This window comes from Rana temporaria, chromosome 3, assembly GCF_905171775.1.
Source record: "Rana temporaria chromosome 3, aRanTem1.1, whole genome shotgun sequence".
Classification (NCBI taxonomy): Eukaryota; Metazoa; Chordata; class Amphibia; order Anura; family Ranidae; genus Rana; species Rana temporaria.
In genome coordinates, this window is record NC_053491.1 from 489,546,869 (window position 1) to 489,564,334 (window position 17,466).

At 42.9% G+C, this 17,466-nt stretch overlaps 1 protein-coding gene across 5 annotated transcripts in view; it reads left to right on the forward strand.

The window, feature by feature from the left end:
- LOC120933758 (NACHT, LRR and PYD domains-containing protein 3-like) overlaps window positions 1-17,466 on the forward strand; it is a 534,782-nt gene that overhangs the window by 60,151 nt on the left and 457,165 nt on the right. For all 5 annotated transcript variants that reach the window (XM_040347135.1, XM_040347137.1, XM_040347138.1 and 2 more), the window contains exon 5: window positions 7,937-8,002. In XM_040347135.1, the coding sequence (XP_040203069.1) occupies window positions 7,937-8,002 (66 nt within the window). The remainder of the gene's footprint in view (window positions 1-7,936; window positions 8,003-17,466) is intronic.

Genomic DNA, 17,466 nt, shown 5'->3' on the forward strand with positions numbered 1-17,466 from the left:
CCAAACCCCTTCTTAAAACGATAGTATGCCTACGCTGAACACTTCGGGACTTGGCCTTAGGCCAGGTGGAGAAGGCCCTACTCCGGCTAAAACAAAGGTACTATGACAAGGGAAATAAGGCTCACTCTCTGCTGGCGCGTAAGCTATCGGAACGCTCCCACATGACCACCCCTCACCAGATTAAGGATGGCACGGGCCGCCTTCTGACCCACCCTCGGGACATAGCTCGGGCTTTTGAGGAATTTTGCACAGCCTTATATAGCGACCCTGACATACCGCATGACCCCTCACCCCCTGACCTGGCTGATCGTCTGCGTGACTACTTGGAACACAGTGGAATCCCTAAGATCCAGCCTGCTGACTTCCTCTCCTTTAACGCCTCTGTGACAGAGGAGGAACTCACGGCTGCCATTAAGTCCCTGCCCGCACATAAATCCCCTGGCCCAGACGGTCTCCCCTATGAGTATTATAAGACGTTTCTCCCCATCCTCCTCCCGCGCATGTGCAAGCTGTTTAATGTCTTCCTTCAAACGACCCCTATCCCCTCGGACATGCAGCGGTCATTTCTGACTCTGATCCCCAAACCCGACAAGGACCCCTCGCTGTGCGCTAGCTACAGGCCAATCGCGTTACTTAACTCAGATTTAAAAATTTTCACCAAGCTCCTCTCACTGCGTCTAAATGTGCTGCTCCCTTCATTGGTTCATAAGGACCAGGTAGGCTTTGTCCCTCTCCGCCAAGCGGGGGACAACACCAGACGGGTTATCGACCTGATAGATGTGGTGAACAGGGAGGGCCAGGAGTCGTTAGCCCTTAGTCTGGATGCAGAAAAGGCATTTGATCGCCTCAGCTGGCCTTTCCTGTTTGCCACGTTAAAACACATAGGGCTTCGCGGCCCCTTGCTGCAGGCCATACAGCACCTCTATACGAATCCTACATCTCAGGTTAAGACCCCCTTTGCCCATTCTCCCTCTTTCCCGATAGCAAATGGAACGCGCCAGGGATGCCCACTTTCGCCGCTTCTGTTCGCGCTTTGCGTGGAGCCCCTGGCGGCATCGATTCGCAGGAACCCGGATATCCGGGGTGTCTTGGTGCGGGGTAGGGAATTCAAGCTGGCACTTTTCGCAGACGACGTTATTCTGACCCTGACCCAACTTAGAATCTCCCTGCCTAACCTCCACGCTGAACTCGATCTATATAGGTCCCTGTCGGGTTATAAGATAAATGCGGCCAAGTCAGTAGCTCTCTCCATTAACATCCCCGGCGAGGAGGTTCGACATCTGAAGCAGTGCTTTCCCTACCACTGGGCTACAGCGGGGCTGAAATATCTGGGGGTGCAGATCACCCCGTCCTTTGACTCTTTATATAAGGCCAACTCCCCCCCCTCTATCGCTCCATAAGAGAACTTTTGCAGAAGTGGAGGGCCCATCACATTTCCCTTTTGGGTAGGGTGGCATCTGTTAAGATGGTCATCCTTCCCAAACTCCTCTATTTATTCCAGACGTTGCCCATACCAGTCCCATACGCGGACCTACGTAAGCTCCAAGCGGATCTGGTCCGCTTCGTCTGGAATTACGGGTGACACAGAGTCCCACGAACGGTCTTGACAGCATCCCGCACTGACGGGGGATTGGGGTTCCCTGACCTGCTTAAATATTATCAGGCAGCTCAGCTGCGCGCCGTTGCCTCTTGGTTCCCTCAGCGCTCTTATAATATATGGACACAAATCGAGAAAATTTGGATGGCTTCCGCACACCCGAATAGCTTACTGTGGAATGCAGGCGCAGAGGTGGATCCGGGCCGACTCTTGGGGCCCATGCTTCACCTCAGGACGCTTTGGCGCAGACTGTCCCAGACGCATAGCCTGAGCTCGGAGCGGTCTCTTTTGACCTCCTTCCTGTTCAACCCCAGGATGCCTGATAGTTTGACCCATCAGATGTCGTCGCCTTGGGCGTCGCGTGATCTTTTTCATTTTGGCCATTTAGTGGACCCCATAACACGGAAACTCCTATCGTTTTCCGATTTGCAAAAGAAATTTGACCCCGCCAGGTGTTCTATGGGTATCTGCAGATAAGACACTATGCACAATCATTTGCCCCTGGGCTCCAATTCTCAGCGCCAACGCCTTTCGAAAAACTGGTACTGGAGGGATCGGCTCGACGCGGGTTGATATCTGATACGTATCGGTTGCTGAACTCTCGCTCTTTCCCCACCCAGGGTAAGCATGCATACATGCTGCGATGGGAGAGGGAGCTCGGGGAGGAGATCTCGGAGACAGAGTGGCAGACGATCTGGTCCCAGGCGGCTAAAAGCTCTCTTTGTACGTTGTATAAGGAGAATGCCTATAAAATATTGTATTTCTGGTACATGACGCCGGCTATCCTCCACGCTATCTATCCATCCAGTTCAGACAGGTGTTGGCGTTGTCAGGGAGCCAGGGGAACCTTGTACCACATTTACTGGACCTGCCCCAAGATAGTACCGTTTTGGACGGAGACCCAGCAGTTGCTGTCTCGCCTCCTGGGAGTGCTGGTTCCCTGGTCCCCGAAACTGTTTTTACTAGGTGTCTCAGCCCTGCGGATCTCCAAGTCCTCCAAGAAATTGTTGAGGCATGCATTGACGGCTGCGAGATGCCTAGTTGCCCTCCATTGGAAGCGCCTGTCACCCCCTTCTCAATCTGACCTCTACGCCAGGATCAAAGATATTGAACTAATGGAAAAAATGACTGCCAGGTTACGTGATAGTTTGGACACTCATGATGCAGTTTGGGCAGAATGGCATCGTCGGGAGGATCCGCCTTGAGCCATGAGTCGAGCCACCCCTTAACCCCTCCCCCCCCTCTTTCTCTCTCCCTGTCTATCTGCGCTTGCAGTCTCCTTCCTCTGCTCTTTCTTCACCTCTCTTATTTTTTCTTTCCCTTTTCTTTTTTTCTTGGCTCCCTCTTTTTTGTTTCCTCCTATGCCTCTGCTACTCAGGGGTTTGTTCTACACGTGCTTACTTTTGTCTTTTGGCAGCTTTTGTTTTTAGGTTGGCTGCTTATGAGTGGAGTTATTGAGCTCCCCCTGATACCTGCCTTGTACTGTACTGTTATATGCTATGCACTGTTTTCTTTTCTGTTGATGCTCTGATGGCATCCTTGTACCGTATCTTTTCTGGCACGGGGGTTACCTCGTGTCTAATAAAAACTGTTAATTGAAAAAAAAAAATATTCATACCAGACCTAAAGGGACTGGTAATGGACTGGGGGGGAGCCCATGCCATTTTTTTCATAGAATTGTATCTGTATTGCTGGGACTCAACAATTCATTACAGCCACGAGCAGTTTTAAATTACTTTTTTTCCTTTATAAATGTCATTTTGCTGCAGGGACTGTTCTAAATATTGGAAAAATTTGCCACTTTACAGGCATACTATAGACACCCCCAGGTATGAAATTTAAAGGAATTTCACTTTAAGCATTATTAAAATCCCTGCTTCTGAAAAAACTGGAGTTTTTAAAACTTTTTTTGCATTGATACATGTCCTTTGGGGCAGGACCTGGGGGTTCCCAAACACTTTTTATGACAATACCATGCACATAAGCCTTTAAAACGAGCACTTTGGGTTTTTCATGTTCGTGACCCTTTAATGGTGTTCGCGTGTTCGAACAAATTTTTTGCCTGTTAGCAAGTTCTGGTGCAAATCGAACCGAGGGGTGTTCAGCTCATCCTTACTTAATACACTAAAGCCCTGTACACACGATCAGTCCATCCGATGAGAACGGACTGAAGGACCGTTTTATCGGTTAACCGATGAAGCTGACTGATTGTCTGATGTGCCTACACACCATCAGTTAAAAAAACGATCGAGTCCAATGCGGTAACGTAAAACAAAATGACGTGCAGATAAAAATGAAGTTCAATTTTGTGGATAATACCTCACCGGACATATCCCCACTCACTTTGTGGGAAGCCCACAAGTGTGTGATTCGGGGAGAACTTATAGCTCAGGCGGCAAGGGTTAAAAAGCAAAGCCAGAAATTGGTGGTAAACCTAACAAATAAGATTAGGCAACTGGAGGCCTCTCATAAAGCCTCCCTATCGCGGCGCTCCTTGCAGGAGCTCTCCCACACTCGATCCCTGCTTCTAGAGGAACTAGGAAAACGATCAAGACGACACTATGTGCTGCACCAGATGGTCTTTTATGAGCAGGGCAATAAATGCGGGAGACTGCTGGCAAGAGCAGTACGAGCTTCCAGGCCTTCCAACACGATCCATCAGGTCCAGGACCACCACGGTGTAACCTTATCCAAAAACGAGGACATAGCAAAATGTTTTGAACACTATTAAAAAAAGCTATTTAACTTGGAGCCACGAGCCAAAATTCAACCCAAACTACTAGGAGAGCTGAGGCAATTGGGGATTTTTTATCTTGACATTGTCCGAAGCATATCCGGGAAGAGCAGGCGGTGGAATTAGAGCGTCCCCTCTCTGTTGAGGAACTCCATACTGCTGTAAAGCAAATGAAGCCGGGAAAGAGCCCAGGACCTGATGGGACTCACATTACAATATTATAAATCCTTTTTGAATATCCTGTCTTCTAAGATGATTTGTACCTTTAACACCTTGGCATCTCCCTCTGCGATGATGGGCCGTATGTTAGAGGCCCATATAACGGTCATACCAAAAGAGGGCAAAGATACCACGCAGGTCCAGAACTATAGATCGATATCACTTCTAAATGTCGATACCAAATTGTACGCTAAGATCCTGGCGAACAGGCTGTCACCTCTGCTGCCTGGCCTGGTCTCCCAAGACCAGGTAGGTTTTGTTCCTGGACATGAGGCCAGGGACAACACCATCAGGGCGTTGAATCTCCACCACTGGCTTACTTCCTCTAAAACCCAGGGCTTTTTTCTGTCCCTAGACGCGGAGAAGGCGTTCGACAGGGTGGCATGGGACTACATGCGGGAGGTTTTGAAATCAATCGTCCTCCAGCCCCGCATGTTGGCCCATATCTCTGCACTGTATTCCACACCTAGCGCGCGTGTGCGGGCTAATGGTCACCTGTCGGATGCCTTCTCTATTAGTAATGGTACGTGTCAGGGATGCCCCTTATCCCCCCTGATCTTTGTCTTGTCTTTGGAACCTTTCCTGAACAGGTTGCGAAATAATCTTGACATCAGGGGCTTTCTTGTAAACGATAGGGAATACAAAGTCGCAGCTTTCGCTGATGATGTTATTCTTTCCCTGTTGTCAGCAAGGATTTCCCTACCGAACTTGTTAAAGGACATTGAACACTTTGGGATGCTGTCCCACTTTAAGATCAATTACTCTAAATCTCATGCCTTGAATGTGTCACCCTCGAAGCAGGATGTGGAATGTTGCAAGTGTTCCTTTCCATGAATTTGGAACGCAAAAGCTATCACATATTTAGGGGTTCAAATTGCCGCAGATTTTGCCCATCTATACGATGAAAATGTTCTGGTTTCCCTAAAAAAGGCTCAGCAAAATCTAAAAGATTGGGGGGCCCTCAATGTATCTTGGTTTGGCCGCTCAGCATTATGAAGATGATTTTTTTACCACGCCTACTGTACCTAATACAATGTCTCCCAATTTACCTACCACTGTCTTTCTTCGTGATGTACAAAAGAGCATGCTCCTTGTTCATCTGGAGGAACTCACCTCCCCGTATTAGGTATGCCCGACTCACTCGCTTGAAGATTAAAGGTGGCATCGGTTTGCCAGACCTTTTTCGATACTATCTGGCGAGTCACCTTATGCGAGTGGTGGACTGGAATATCCATATGGAAAGAAAGGCCTGGGTAGTCCTAGAAAAGTCGTTCACACAGTGCCCTCTTGGCTCACTCCCCTGGATATCATCTCCTCATTGGCCCCTGGAAATTAGGTTGCATCCTCTTCTCCTTCCCTCTTTCAAGGCCTTTGAGCGGGTGACGAAAGCCCCTGCTTTCTCAACGGTACCTGGACCCCTCACCAAGTTAAGAGGTAATCCTGACTTCACACCAAGGCTCTCGCCCTCTTTCCTAGCAAAGGACTGGCCACATGACCAACTCTTAACCCACCAGTTTTTTTCTCATGGGTCTCCTCGCTCCTATGAGGACCTAGTGTCTAAATCCCCATCCAACTCTTTCCCTTTCTGGTCCTATAGGCAATTACAAAATTTTCTTTCCTCTCAGTCATCATCTGAGACTTGGACGCGACGATTGACGCCTTTTGAATCCCTGTGTACGTAGAGCGCTCCACAGAGACACTTGATTTCTAGCATATATAAGATCCTTCTAGATGACACCCCCGAATGCCCAGACCCAGCCCATAGGGCCTGGGAATCTGATCTTCAGCTCTCCCTGGACGAGGATGATTGGGCCCGTATTAATGAATATGCCCATAAGGGATCCCTTAATTTCGCTATACAGGAAAACTGTTACAAAATTGAAACATGTTGGTATAGGACCCCGGCTCTCCTACACAAATTTTCCCCAACTATCCCTGACGCGTGCTGGAGGGGGAGAGGATCTATGCTCCACATATGGTGGGAATGTGAGTCTCTCCAGCCATTTTGGAAAGAGGTACACGAGATTATATCGCATGTTACTACTTATACATTGGACTCTACTCCGGCACAATTCCTCCTGCATCATACGCACTTAACCAAAACTGAATACTTTAAATCCCTGGCCATGCATATGGTTAATGCGGCGAGACTATGCATTCCGGTTCATTGGTGCTCCACACGCGCTCCAACGATTGGGGAATGGTTCAGTAGAATCTCTAAAATTGAGGAAATGGAAGAACTAATTCACATCTCTCAGGAATGTATTCAGAAATTTACAAGTACATGGACTTGCTGGACTCGTTTCAAAACAACTCCGCGCTTCCAGGCTCATAACTCTTAAGCTTTATTTGATACTAGTCTAGCCTGGCCGAGTGGACACTGTGGAGTTTAATCTGGTGAAGCAATCTGGTGAAGGACCATAGACCCTGCTGACCCCTTTCCCCCCTTCCCTTGATGTTTCCCCCCCACCCTGCCCCCCCTTTTTTTTTCTCTCGCTCTCTCTTTTTCTTGCTCTCCTTCTCTCTTTCTCCTGCTTCCTTTCTCTTTCTGGCTTTCTTCTTTTCTCCCCTCCTCTCTCTCTCTTCTCTCTCATACATCTGTTTCTATTTCCCTATTCTCTTCCCTTGATAGTGAACCTGCTTTGTGATTCTGAACGGCCAATTTGCGATATCATGCAAACCCTGGGTAGTTGGTTTGCCTTAGTGATGTTTTTTTTTTTTCTTTTTGGCCTTGAAATTTTTTTTTTGCAACATTAATTTGCCCTGTGACTTTTCATTGACGTATGTTCATTCCCATTGCTGTATGTTCATGTCCGTTCATTGTATGTAAGACTACATGTTTTGATATATCTTAATAAAATTCTTTACGGGAAAAAAAAATGAAGTTCAATGTTCCAAGCATGTGTCGACTTGATTCTGAGCATACGCGGGTTTTTAACCAATGCTTTTGCGTACTAACCATCGGATTTGACCGATCGGTTTGGCGTCCATCGGTTGAATTTTAAAGCAAGTTCTACATTTTTGGACCAAAGGATAACTGACCAATGGGGCCCACACACGGTCGGTTTGGACCGATGAAACGGTCCTTCAGTCCGTTTTCATCAGTTTAGACTGATCGTGTGTACGCGACCTAAGATCTAACATGGCTGGTATATTATTGATATATGTTCCTTAACAATCAGTCAGAACACAATATTAATAAGATCACTTCTATATATTTATATATGGTCAGAATATGGAGACCTTTACACTGACATGTAAATGTAACATAGGATTTGTGATATTCTGCTGTGTGGACATAATTGTAATGTGTAGTCGGGTGTATGTGAAAGACCAGCTTTAATGATATATGACTCAGAGCCATCATCTTATATTCCTCTCTATAGGTGAGGGTCTGCCTGATCAGATTCTACTGGATGAACTCGGACATTCCCTGACTCCGGAGCTGAGAGGTAAATAAAACCCAAAGTGTATCTATCACAGGAATCACTTTGTGTAAAGTGCGGAGAAGGTGTTGGAATATTTACACTTCATTTGTACCATCTATTCCACTGAGGGCTTCTGGATCTGAATCTAGCAAATTAATAGTGATGGTATGGGTGCTCTAATTACACCGGATACCAGGGTCTGTCTTCTGGTTATACCAGGATCAGAATTATGGAATCAAGTCCAGACGCTCATATATATATATATACAGTATACACACACGCTTGTACAAACATTTTAGTATCCGCTATGGCTAAGTGCTGATGTAGCGTGAAACACGTTAGTTGGGGTGTTATGTTTCCTTGATTGGAGTGGGGTGTGGAGAGTCTTTATTGAATATGTCCAAATAAAGATGCTTTTATCATATGTGCTCCGACCAGATTTTTTTCTTCTACATGTCTAAAGTGAGGCAGACCCTGTCACTTTCCTCATTAGAGCCCTGCAAGTGCCACAGGTCATTGATAACTATAAAGTCACTGCCAAACAGACTCACTTATTACATAAAGACAGACAATGAATAAAAAAGAGAGAGCAAACAAGGCTAATAATGTACAATGCAGATCTATTAGTACCAGTTGCTGTTCAACCCCCTAACTGCATAAACAAAGACTTTCAATCCAGAGTAATTGAAAAGAGAAGGGGGCTAAAGGAACACCAAAAAATTTAGTAATGTATCAAGTATAATACTTTATTATATGATATACACGGTGGGTGGATAAATATATGGAGACTAAAAGAGTGTTGTATGATCTGTTTCCAATTTCTTTTTATTGATAATTTTCCAAGTACAATTTTTTTTTCACATTTATACATAACTTGTTTACATTATTCACATATTCTCTTCAGTATATCGAGTTTTAATAAATACATATTGCTTTATCATAAAAACATTTTCAACATTCATACTCATTCACACTAAGAAGAAAGAAAGAAAAAAACTTTCCCTCTTCCCCCTCACCTCTATGTTCTCCCTCAGTTATTTTTATCTATTTTTCCTTTATATGTATTGTTTCATTCCTCCTGAGTGCCGAAATTCATCTCATTTTTGCCATATTATTGGCATTTGATTATCTATATATCCCTTCATCTTTTATCTGCCTTTCCATACATTGTATTTTGTTCATTTCACATATCCACTCTGCTATATTTGGTTCTTTATTATTTCTCCAGTTACGTGCTATTATTGTTCTGGCTGCTGTTCATATAATGAAAAATATCTTTCTTAATGCTCTTTAAATTATCTAGAGTTGAAGATAACATGGAGGACTTCTTCTCTACTCCCGATATTTTCTGATATATTTTATAAATCTTTTTCTAACCAAGTAACAGCTGTACCATATGTGCTCCATAGTTCCCCTTCCCACCTTGCATCTCCAACAGATGTCTGTCTGTCCATCATTTATTTTATTTAATGCTACTGGGCCCCAATACCATCTCATAGTTTCTCTCTTGGTATTTAATTGCTAGGGATGTTTTATGGATTAGTAGAAATATCTCCCATTCCATCTCTGATATTGGTCTTCCTATTTCTTGTTCCCATTTTTTTATTCCCTTTATTTCTCTAATCGGTCCAGAGGGAAGCAGTAGATTATATACCTTAGATATTTTTTTTGTTGGTTTTTGTTCATCTATTGATATTTTGTTCAAATGTAGTTTTTGGTCTATTTATTAAAGTAATTACTATCTTTGTTTCAATAAATGTTTTTAATTGTTGATATTGCAACCATTTATGTTTATATTCGGGTCTAAGATCTTGCGTTTTTGATACTTTCCCCTCCACCAGAATCTGGGCCACCCTTGCGTTCTCCAATATATTCAATTTTAAATATTTTGTAGTTGTTAATGCTGGCAAAAATTTTGGATTGGAGAACAAAGAGGTCAGTGGTCCCATCCTAGTGGATAGGTTTCCCTCTGTTTAGTTATGCATCCCATATTTTTAATGTAGCTCTTACAAATATTGGTAATATATTATTTCCAGGTCTTAACTGAGACTTTATCCATGGAAGAGCTTTAAGTTGAATACCTGTAATATCTTCTTCTAATTTAACCCATTGCTTATCCTCCATACTATGATACCTGTCATGTACCTGATGGTGATGAGCCCGAATTGCAGAGGTCGGCCTCCCTTACAGCTCCCACTCGTGGCCCCCTGATAGGATAACAGAAGGCACAGGAGTAAGGAGTGGCACGGGTGCCTGGCAGGATCAACACGAAGAGGTAGTGGGTCAGTCTAGTAGAAGCTTCCTTGCAGTAACTGGAATACCGGAACTGGATCAGCTCAGCAGACAGGATAGGTCCAATAGACTGGATCAGCTTAGCAGACAGGATAGGTCCAATAGACTGGATCAGCTTAGCAGCCTGGAAACCCACACCATACAGGATCAGCTCAGCAGAGAGGATAGGTCCAATAGACTGAATCAGCTTAGCAGACCGGATCAGCTCAGCAAACTGGACTGGAACTAGGACAAACTGGAATCGTTCAGCTGGACTGGAACTAGGACAAACTGGAATCGTTCAGCTGGACTGGAACTAGGACAAACTGGAATCGTTCAGCTGGACTGGAACTAGGACAACTGGAATCGTTCAGCAGACTGGAGCAGACTGGATCAGCACAGAAGGTCAGACAGGCCGGGTCAGATATCGGGGCGGACAGCGAGGTACAAGGGTGCAGACATAAGGGTAGTCAGAACAGGCCAAGGATCAGGTGCAGGTGGATGGCTGGAATAGTCACAGGTAAGCCGGGTCTTTCACAGGTAAGTCTCGGATCAGGTTTCAGATACTCAACGCTGTAGAGCAGACAGCAGGGATGGTGTGTGAGGGGCCGGCTTAAATACCCCGCCTGGCTCCAATAGGCGTGTGCACCCGTACTTCAGGTCCGTACCCCTTCCATTTTATCAAAAACTGATTCTGGTTCCTTCTCCTTCTGAAGTCCAGGGTAGCCTCCACTTCGAATTCTTCTTCTCCATCTACAATGACAGGATCAGGGGGGAGTACTCTTATTTGGAAAAGGATTGGGAATAGAAGGTTTTCACAGCGATACGTGAAATACAGGATGGACCTTTAATGAATCTCTGAGTTCTAGTTCGTAAGCTACTTCGTTGATTCTCCTCCTCACCGGAAATGGCCCTAAAAATTTGGGGCCCAGCTTCTTCGAAGGACATGCCATCCTCAAATTCGTTGTGGATAACCACACCAGGTCACCAGGAGACAATATTAATTCACCTCGTCTCTTCTTGTCAAAGGCTGTTTTGTTGTGTTCCTGAGTCTTGGTCATAGTTTCCTGCAAAAGCTGGTTATTGGTAGAGAAGAAATTAATTTTCTCCTGGACTGCTGGTACTGTACATTCAGGAAGTGAATTGGGCAGAAATGAGGGATGGAAGCCAAAATTGGCGAAAAAGGGGGTTTGTTTGGTAGCAGAGTGGATGGAGTTATTGTAGGCGAATTCGGCCAATGGAAGCAGAGAAATCCAATCATCTTGTGCGAAAGAGGAAAAGCAGCGTAGATACTGTTCGAGAGTCTGATTCGTCCTCTCAGTTTGCCCATTGGTCTGGGGATGATAAGCGGAGGAAAAGGACAGTTAAATGTCCAGGGCCTTACAGAGGGACCCCCGATCTGAAACGATGTTAGCTGGTACCCCATGGAGTCTGATGATTTCCTTAATGAATGCCTGCGCTGTTTCAGAAGCTGAGGGAGTGCCTTTCATTGGAATAAAATGTGCCATCTTTGACAGACGATCAACTACCACGAAGATAGTGGTATGATCTTCTGCCGGAGGTAATTCAACGATAAAGTCTATTGATAACATTCTCCATGGTCTATCTGGGACAGACAAGGGCTTTAGAAGACCCCAAGCCTTGGTTCTATGGGTCTTGTTTCTGATACAAGTAGTGCAGGATTCAACATACTTTTTACAATCTACCCGTAACTGAGGCCACCAAAAGGTACTGTCAGAACCATTGACGTATCTCGGCATAGAGCCTACACATACCGTCAGAATATTTATTCTGAACTATAAAAATATTATTGTATTATGAAAATATGTAAATCTGTGCTTTGGGAGAAATACAATTTTCCTACAATACAAGATATCTAAAATTCTTTTATCCGTGCTATTTTGAGGACAAGCAATACAAATGAATATTTAATATATATATATATTTATTAACTAAAGAGTGCAAAATTAAAATCAGGTACAATTCGTATTACAACAAATATTTGATATGCTTCTATAATCAGAAATAAGCGATGGTTGAATGTTTTAGATAATATTTACAATATTATGACAAGGCATATTCCTAGCTCTTGGTATTTAAATCATCTTGGCGTATTTAAAACCTTTTAGCTTTTAGTGACATAACCTTGACATTGTATTATCTCTTCTCAATAACAAACAGATCTCTTTCTACTGCTTCTTAAATATGTGTACATGACAAATGTTATGTTGTACACAAGTTTTTGTTAAATTTGGTGAGGATATATCTTCACATACGCCCTCACTCTAAAACCGATTTACCATCATTGGCACTTAGCTTTTCAAAGACAAACGTAATGCATATGTCTTTAATATTTGGAATACAATTATATTTGCCAAGTATATTTACATGGTTTTAGTTGTGTGTGTATGTGAAAATCTCCAAATTACCAAAAAGGTAAATAATCAAGATTATACATTACCAGTGTGTAAGAGTTCTGCTTGAGAAGGGAAAGTCCTAATACAAGACTCTTGAGAGCCCCTACATGTTTGCGGTCAATCTCTGCATTCCAGCTTCCTTCAGAGATCAGAGCAGCTTCCAGCCATCAGCCCTCCAGAGATCAGCCATCTCTCTCCCATCAAGCTTCTTCCCATCAGAGCTCCCTCCTGTCTTGTGTAATCACTTTTTATCTCCCCAGGGAAATGGGTGTGTCACATCACTACCACATGACTGCCAATGTCACATGATATGTTTTGATGAGTGACTATATTGAACCAATGCCGATATTAACCTGTAGGGGGCAATGGTGCCTAGGGAATAATTCCTAATTTTCGGGTCAATCAGAGTTGATCATGACTTAAGACCTCTCTGACTTTATCTAGGTATAGCACCATCATAAATTGTCCTATATGTCAAACAATTGTCAGACATCTTGGCGTTCTTAGTGAGTTCTGTGGACTCGGAATGTTTACATATCATTAGCTCATATATCTGTTTAATTCTTTAGACAAGTGAAAACCTTTGAAGTGTACTTTTATAGGAGAACCTTTTTCTCCTCAAATATAGATTCTCAGAGTCACTTGTGATCTCACATTTGTAAAGATGATACTATATATGTATACGTGCTTAACGAGTTGAACTAAATTGAACTACTAATACACATATTGTTAAGGCATTATAAAGAAACAATACTATTTAAGATACAGTATATTATTCCACCGGGATTGTGAGTGAGCCCCCTTAGTCTCATAGTATAAAGACAATGCTGAGTTTCGTGTCATGCTGTGCAGGCTTTTCATCTCACATGTGAAACCAGAACTCCCCATCATTCTCTTATCTTCTAGGTGCAGTGGCGGCTGGTGCTCCATTTTTTTTGGGGGGCGCAAACAAAACTCCAGTCAACCCCCCCCCCCCCCCCCGCCACTCGCAGACAATGGGACCTGCAGACAGACAGAGAGACATATATTCCGATAGATAGATAGACAGACAGATAATAAAACAAATAGATAGATAGATAATTAAACAGACAGACAGATAGATATAGATAGATAATTAGATAGATAAATAGATAATTAGGCAGATAGCTATAGATAGATAGATAGATAGATAGATAGATAGATAGATAGATAGATAGATAGATAGATAGATAGATAGATAGATAGATAGATAGATAGAGGGAGGGGGAGGGAGGGAGCGAGAGATAGAGCTATATATAATTAGATAGATAATTAGATAGACAGACAGACAGACAGATAGATAGAGAGACATAGCTAGATAGAGCTATAGATAAATAGATAATTAAACAGATAGATAGATGGAGGGAGGGGGAGAGAGATAGAGCTATAGATAATTAGATAGATAGATAGATAATTAGACATACAGATAGATAATTAGATAGATACATAGATAATTAGACAGACATATAGATATAGATAATTAGATAGATCGATAGATAGATAGATAGATAGATAGATAGATAGAGCTGTAGATAGATAAAGAGATAGAGCTGTAGATAGATAAACAGACAGATATATAGATATAGATAGATAATTAGATGGATATAGATAGATAGATAGATAGATAGATAGATAGATAGATAGATAGATAGATAGATAGATAGATAATCAGACAAACAGGTAGCTATAGATAATTAGATAGACAGACAAATAGATAGATAGATAGATAGATAGATAGATAGATAGATAATTAAACAGACAGATAGATAGATAATTAGATAGATAAATAGATAATTAGATAGATATATAGATAATTAGACAGAGGTAGCTAATAGATAGATAGACACACATAGATAGATATACGCATAGATAGATAGATAGATAGATAGATAGATAGATAGATAGATAGATAGATAGATAGATAGATAGATAGAGATAGATAGAGACACAGATAGATAGATAGATAGATAGATAGATAGATAGATAGATAGATAGATAGATAGATAGATAGATAGAGACATAGATAGATAGAGAGATAGATAGATAATTAAACAGACAGATTGACAGACAGACAGATAATTAGATAGATAAATAGATAGATAATTAGACAGAGGTAGCTAATAGATAGATAGATAGATAGATAGATAGATAGATAGATATATAGATAGATAGATAGAGACATAGAGCTATAGATAGAGAGATAGATAGATAGATAGATAGATAGATAGATAGATAGAGACATAGAGCTATAGATAGATAGATAGATAGATAGATAGATAGATAGAGAGAGATATATAGAGCTATAGAGAGAGATAGATAGATCTATAGATAGAGAGATAGATAGATCTATAGATAGAGCTATAGATAGAGAGATAGATAGAGAGAGATAGATAGATCTATAGATAGAGAGATAGATAGAGCTATAGATAGAGAGATAGATAGAGCTATAGATAGATATATAGATCTATAGATCGAGAGATAGATAGATAGAGCTATAGATAGATAGATAGATAGATAGATAGATAGATAGATAGATAGATAGATAGATAGATAGATAGATAGATAGATAGATAGATCTATAGATAGAGCTATAGATAGATAGATCTATAGATAGAGCTATAGATAGATAGAGAGATAGATAGATCTATAGATCGAGAGATAGATAGATAGAGCTATAGAGAGAGATAGATAGATCTATAGATAGAGAGATAGATAGATAGAGCTATAGATAGATAGATAGATAGATAGATAGATAGATAGATAGATAGATAGATAGATAGATAGATATTTAGAGCTATAGATAGAGAGATATAGCTATAGATAGATAGAGAGATAGATAGATAATTAAACAGACAGACAGACAGAGAGAGAGAGAGAGAGAGAGAGAGAGAGAGAGAGGACAGGCAGGACAGTCAGATAGATTAGATAGACAGACAGAGATAAGAGATTTGTACAGCACAGCTACAGGACGCAGTTCTCAGAGCCAGACAGGAGATGTGAAGCACGGCACCCTCCCCCCTCCCTCCTGTACACACTCAGTCTGATCACAGTACAGGCTGAGCATACAGCACAAGGTGCTGGAGATGGATGGGATGGACAGGGTGGGACACTGGACAGGACAGACAATTAGACAAATAAAGTGTTTTAATAAGTTACTTACCTTAGAGTCCTCCTGGAGCCAAAAGCGAAAGTAACACTGCCCAGTGCCCTGGGGAAAGCACCGCCCATTTCCTTATGCAGTGAGGAAGCAGCAGGACCCAATTAGAGAGGAGAGTGGAGACACTGGAGAGTGATTGGCTCGTGGCGCACAGCACATAGCCACAGAGCTTAAAAAAAAACTGCAAATGAAGCGTCTTGCCTGCTGCATTGGCATGACGCTTCAATGATGCTATAGCAGTGCACTGAGTCTTTGACCGGCACCCACCCTGAACATGCACTGTCTTAAAGCGGGGGTTCACCCTTAGAGGGCACTTTTTCCCCTTAGATTCCTGCTCGTTTTCTCTAGGGGAATCGGCTATTTGTTTTAAAATATGTGCAGTACTTACCCGTTTACGAGATGCATCCTCTCCGTCGCTTCCGGGTATGGGCTGTGGGAATGGGCGTTCCTTCTTGATTGACAGTCTTCCGAGAGGCTTCCGACGGGAAGGGTTGTGGGGATGAGGCCCTTGTCCCCATCAACATGGGGACATCCTCCTCATGTTGAGGGCATGTGGCCTGGTGCGGTTCAGGAGAGGGGGGGGCGCACTCTGTCCCCCCCTCTTTTCTGCGGCCGGCCAGGTTAACGTGCTCGGATAAGGGTCTGGTGTGAATTTTTAGGGGGACTCTACGCCATTTTTTTTTAATTTGGGGTGGAGTTCCCCTTAAAATCCACACCAGACCTGAAGGGCCTGGTATGGATATTTGCTGGGAACCCTACGTAATTTTTTTTTTTTTTTTTTTACGGCGGGGTTCCCCTTAATATCCATTCCAGACCTGAAGGGCCTGGTAATTTAATTTGGGGGATCCCCACACATTTTTTTTTCCTTTATGAATGAATCATCTCTGTAACTGAAAGAGCCGACAATTCATTAGAGCCGCAAAGCCGGTTTTAACTGGCTTTTTTTCTTTCAGAAATGACACTTTGTGCAGGGACAGTTCTATGTACGGGAAACATGCGCTTTTTCACATGCTGACTTTACACCCCCCTAGGTACGAAATTTAAAGTAATATTACACTTTTATTGTTTCACTTTTAGCATTATTAAATTCACTGCTCCTGAAAAAACAGCCGTTTTTTTTAAAAAAAATTGCATTGATACATGTTTCCTGGGACAGGACCCAGGTCCCCAAACACTTTTTAGGACAATAACTTGCATATTAGCCTTTAAAATTAACACTTTAGATTTCTCCCATAGACTTTAACAGTCTTGGGAAGGAGAGGAATTTGGTGTTTAGCAGCAAAAGATGAGTCCATGAAACAGCTACAGGCCCCGGAGTCAATAATGGCAGGTGTTAGCAGAGTCTTTCCTGGAAGCTGGAACGACACAGAAAGGGCAAGGTGAGATGCAGGCTGGGTAATAAAGTCTGTATGGCTAGGAGACATGGAGAGACACTTACGGAGCTTTAGAGGACAGTTCCTGACGTAGTGGCCGGGTCCACCGCAGTACAGACACAGATTATTTACACGACGTCGTTGACGCTCTTCAGGAGTAAGGGAAGGACGAAGGATGCCCAGCTGCATGGGCTCAGGTGTGTCAGCTGTAAGGGCTGGTGATGCAATTGGTACTGGGTGTAGATGACTTGG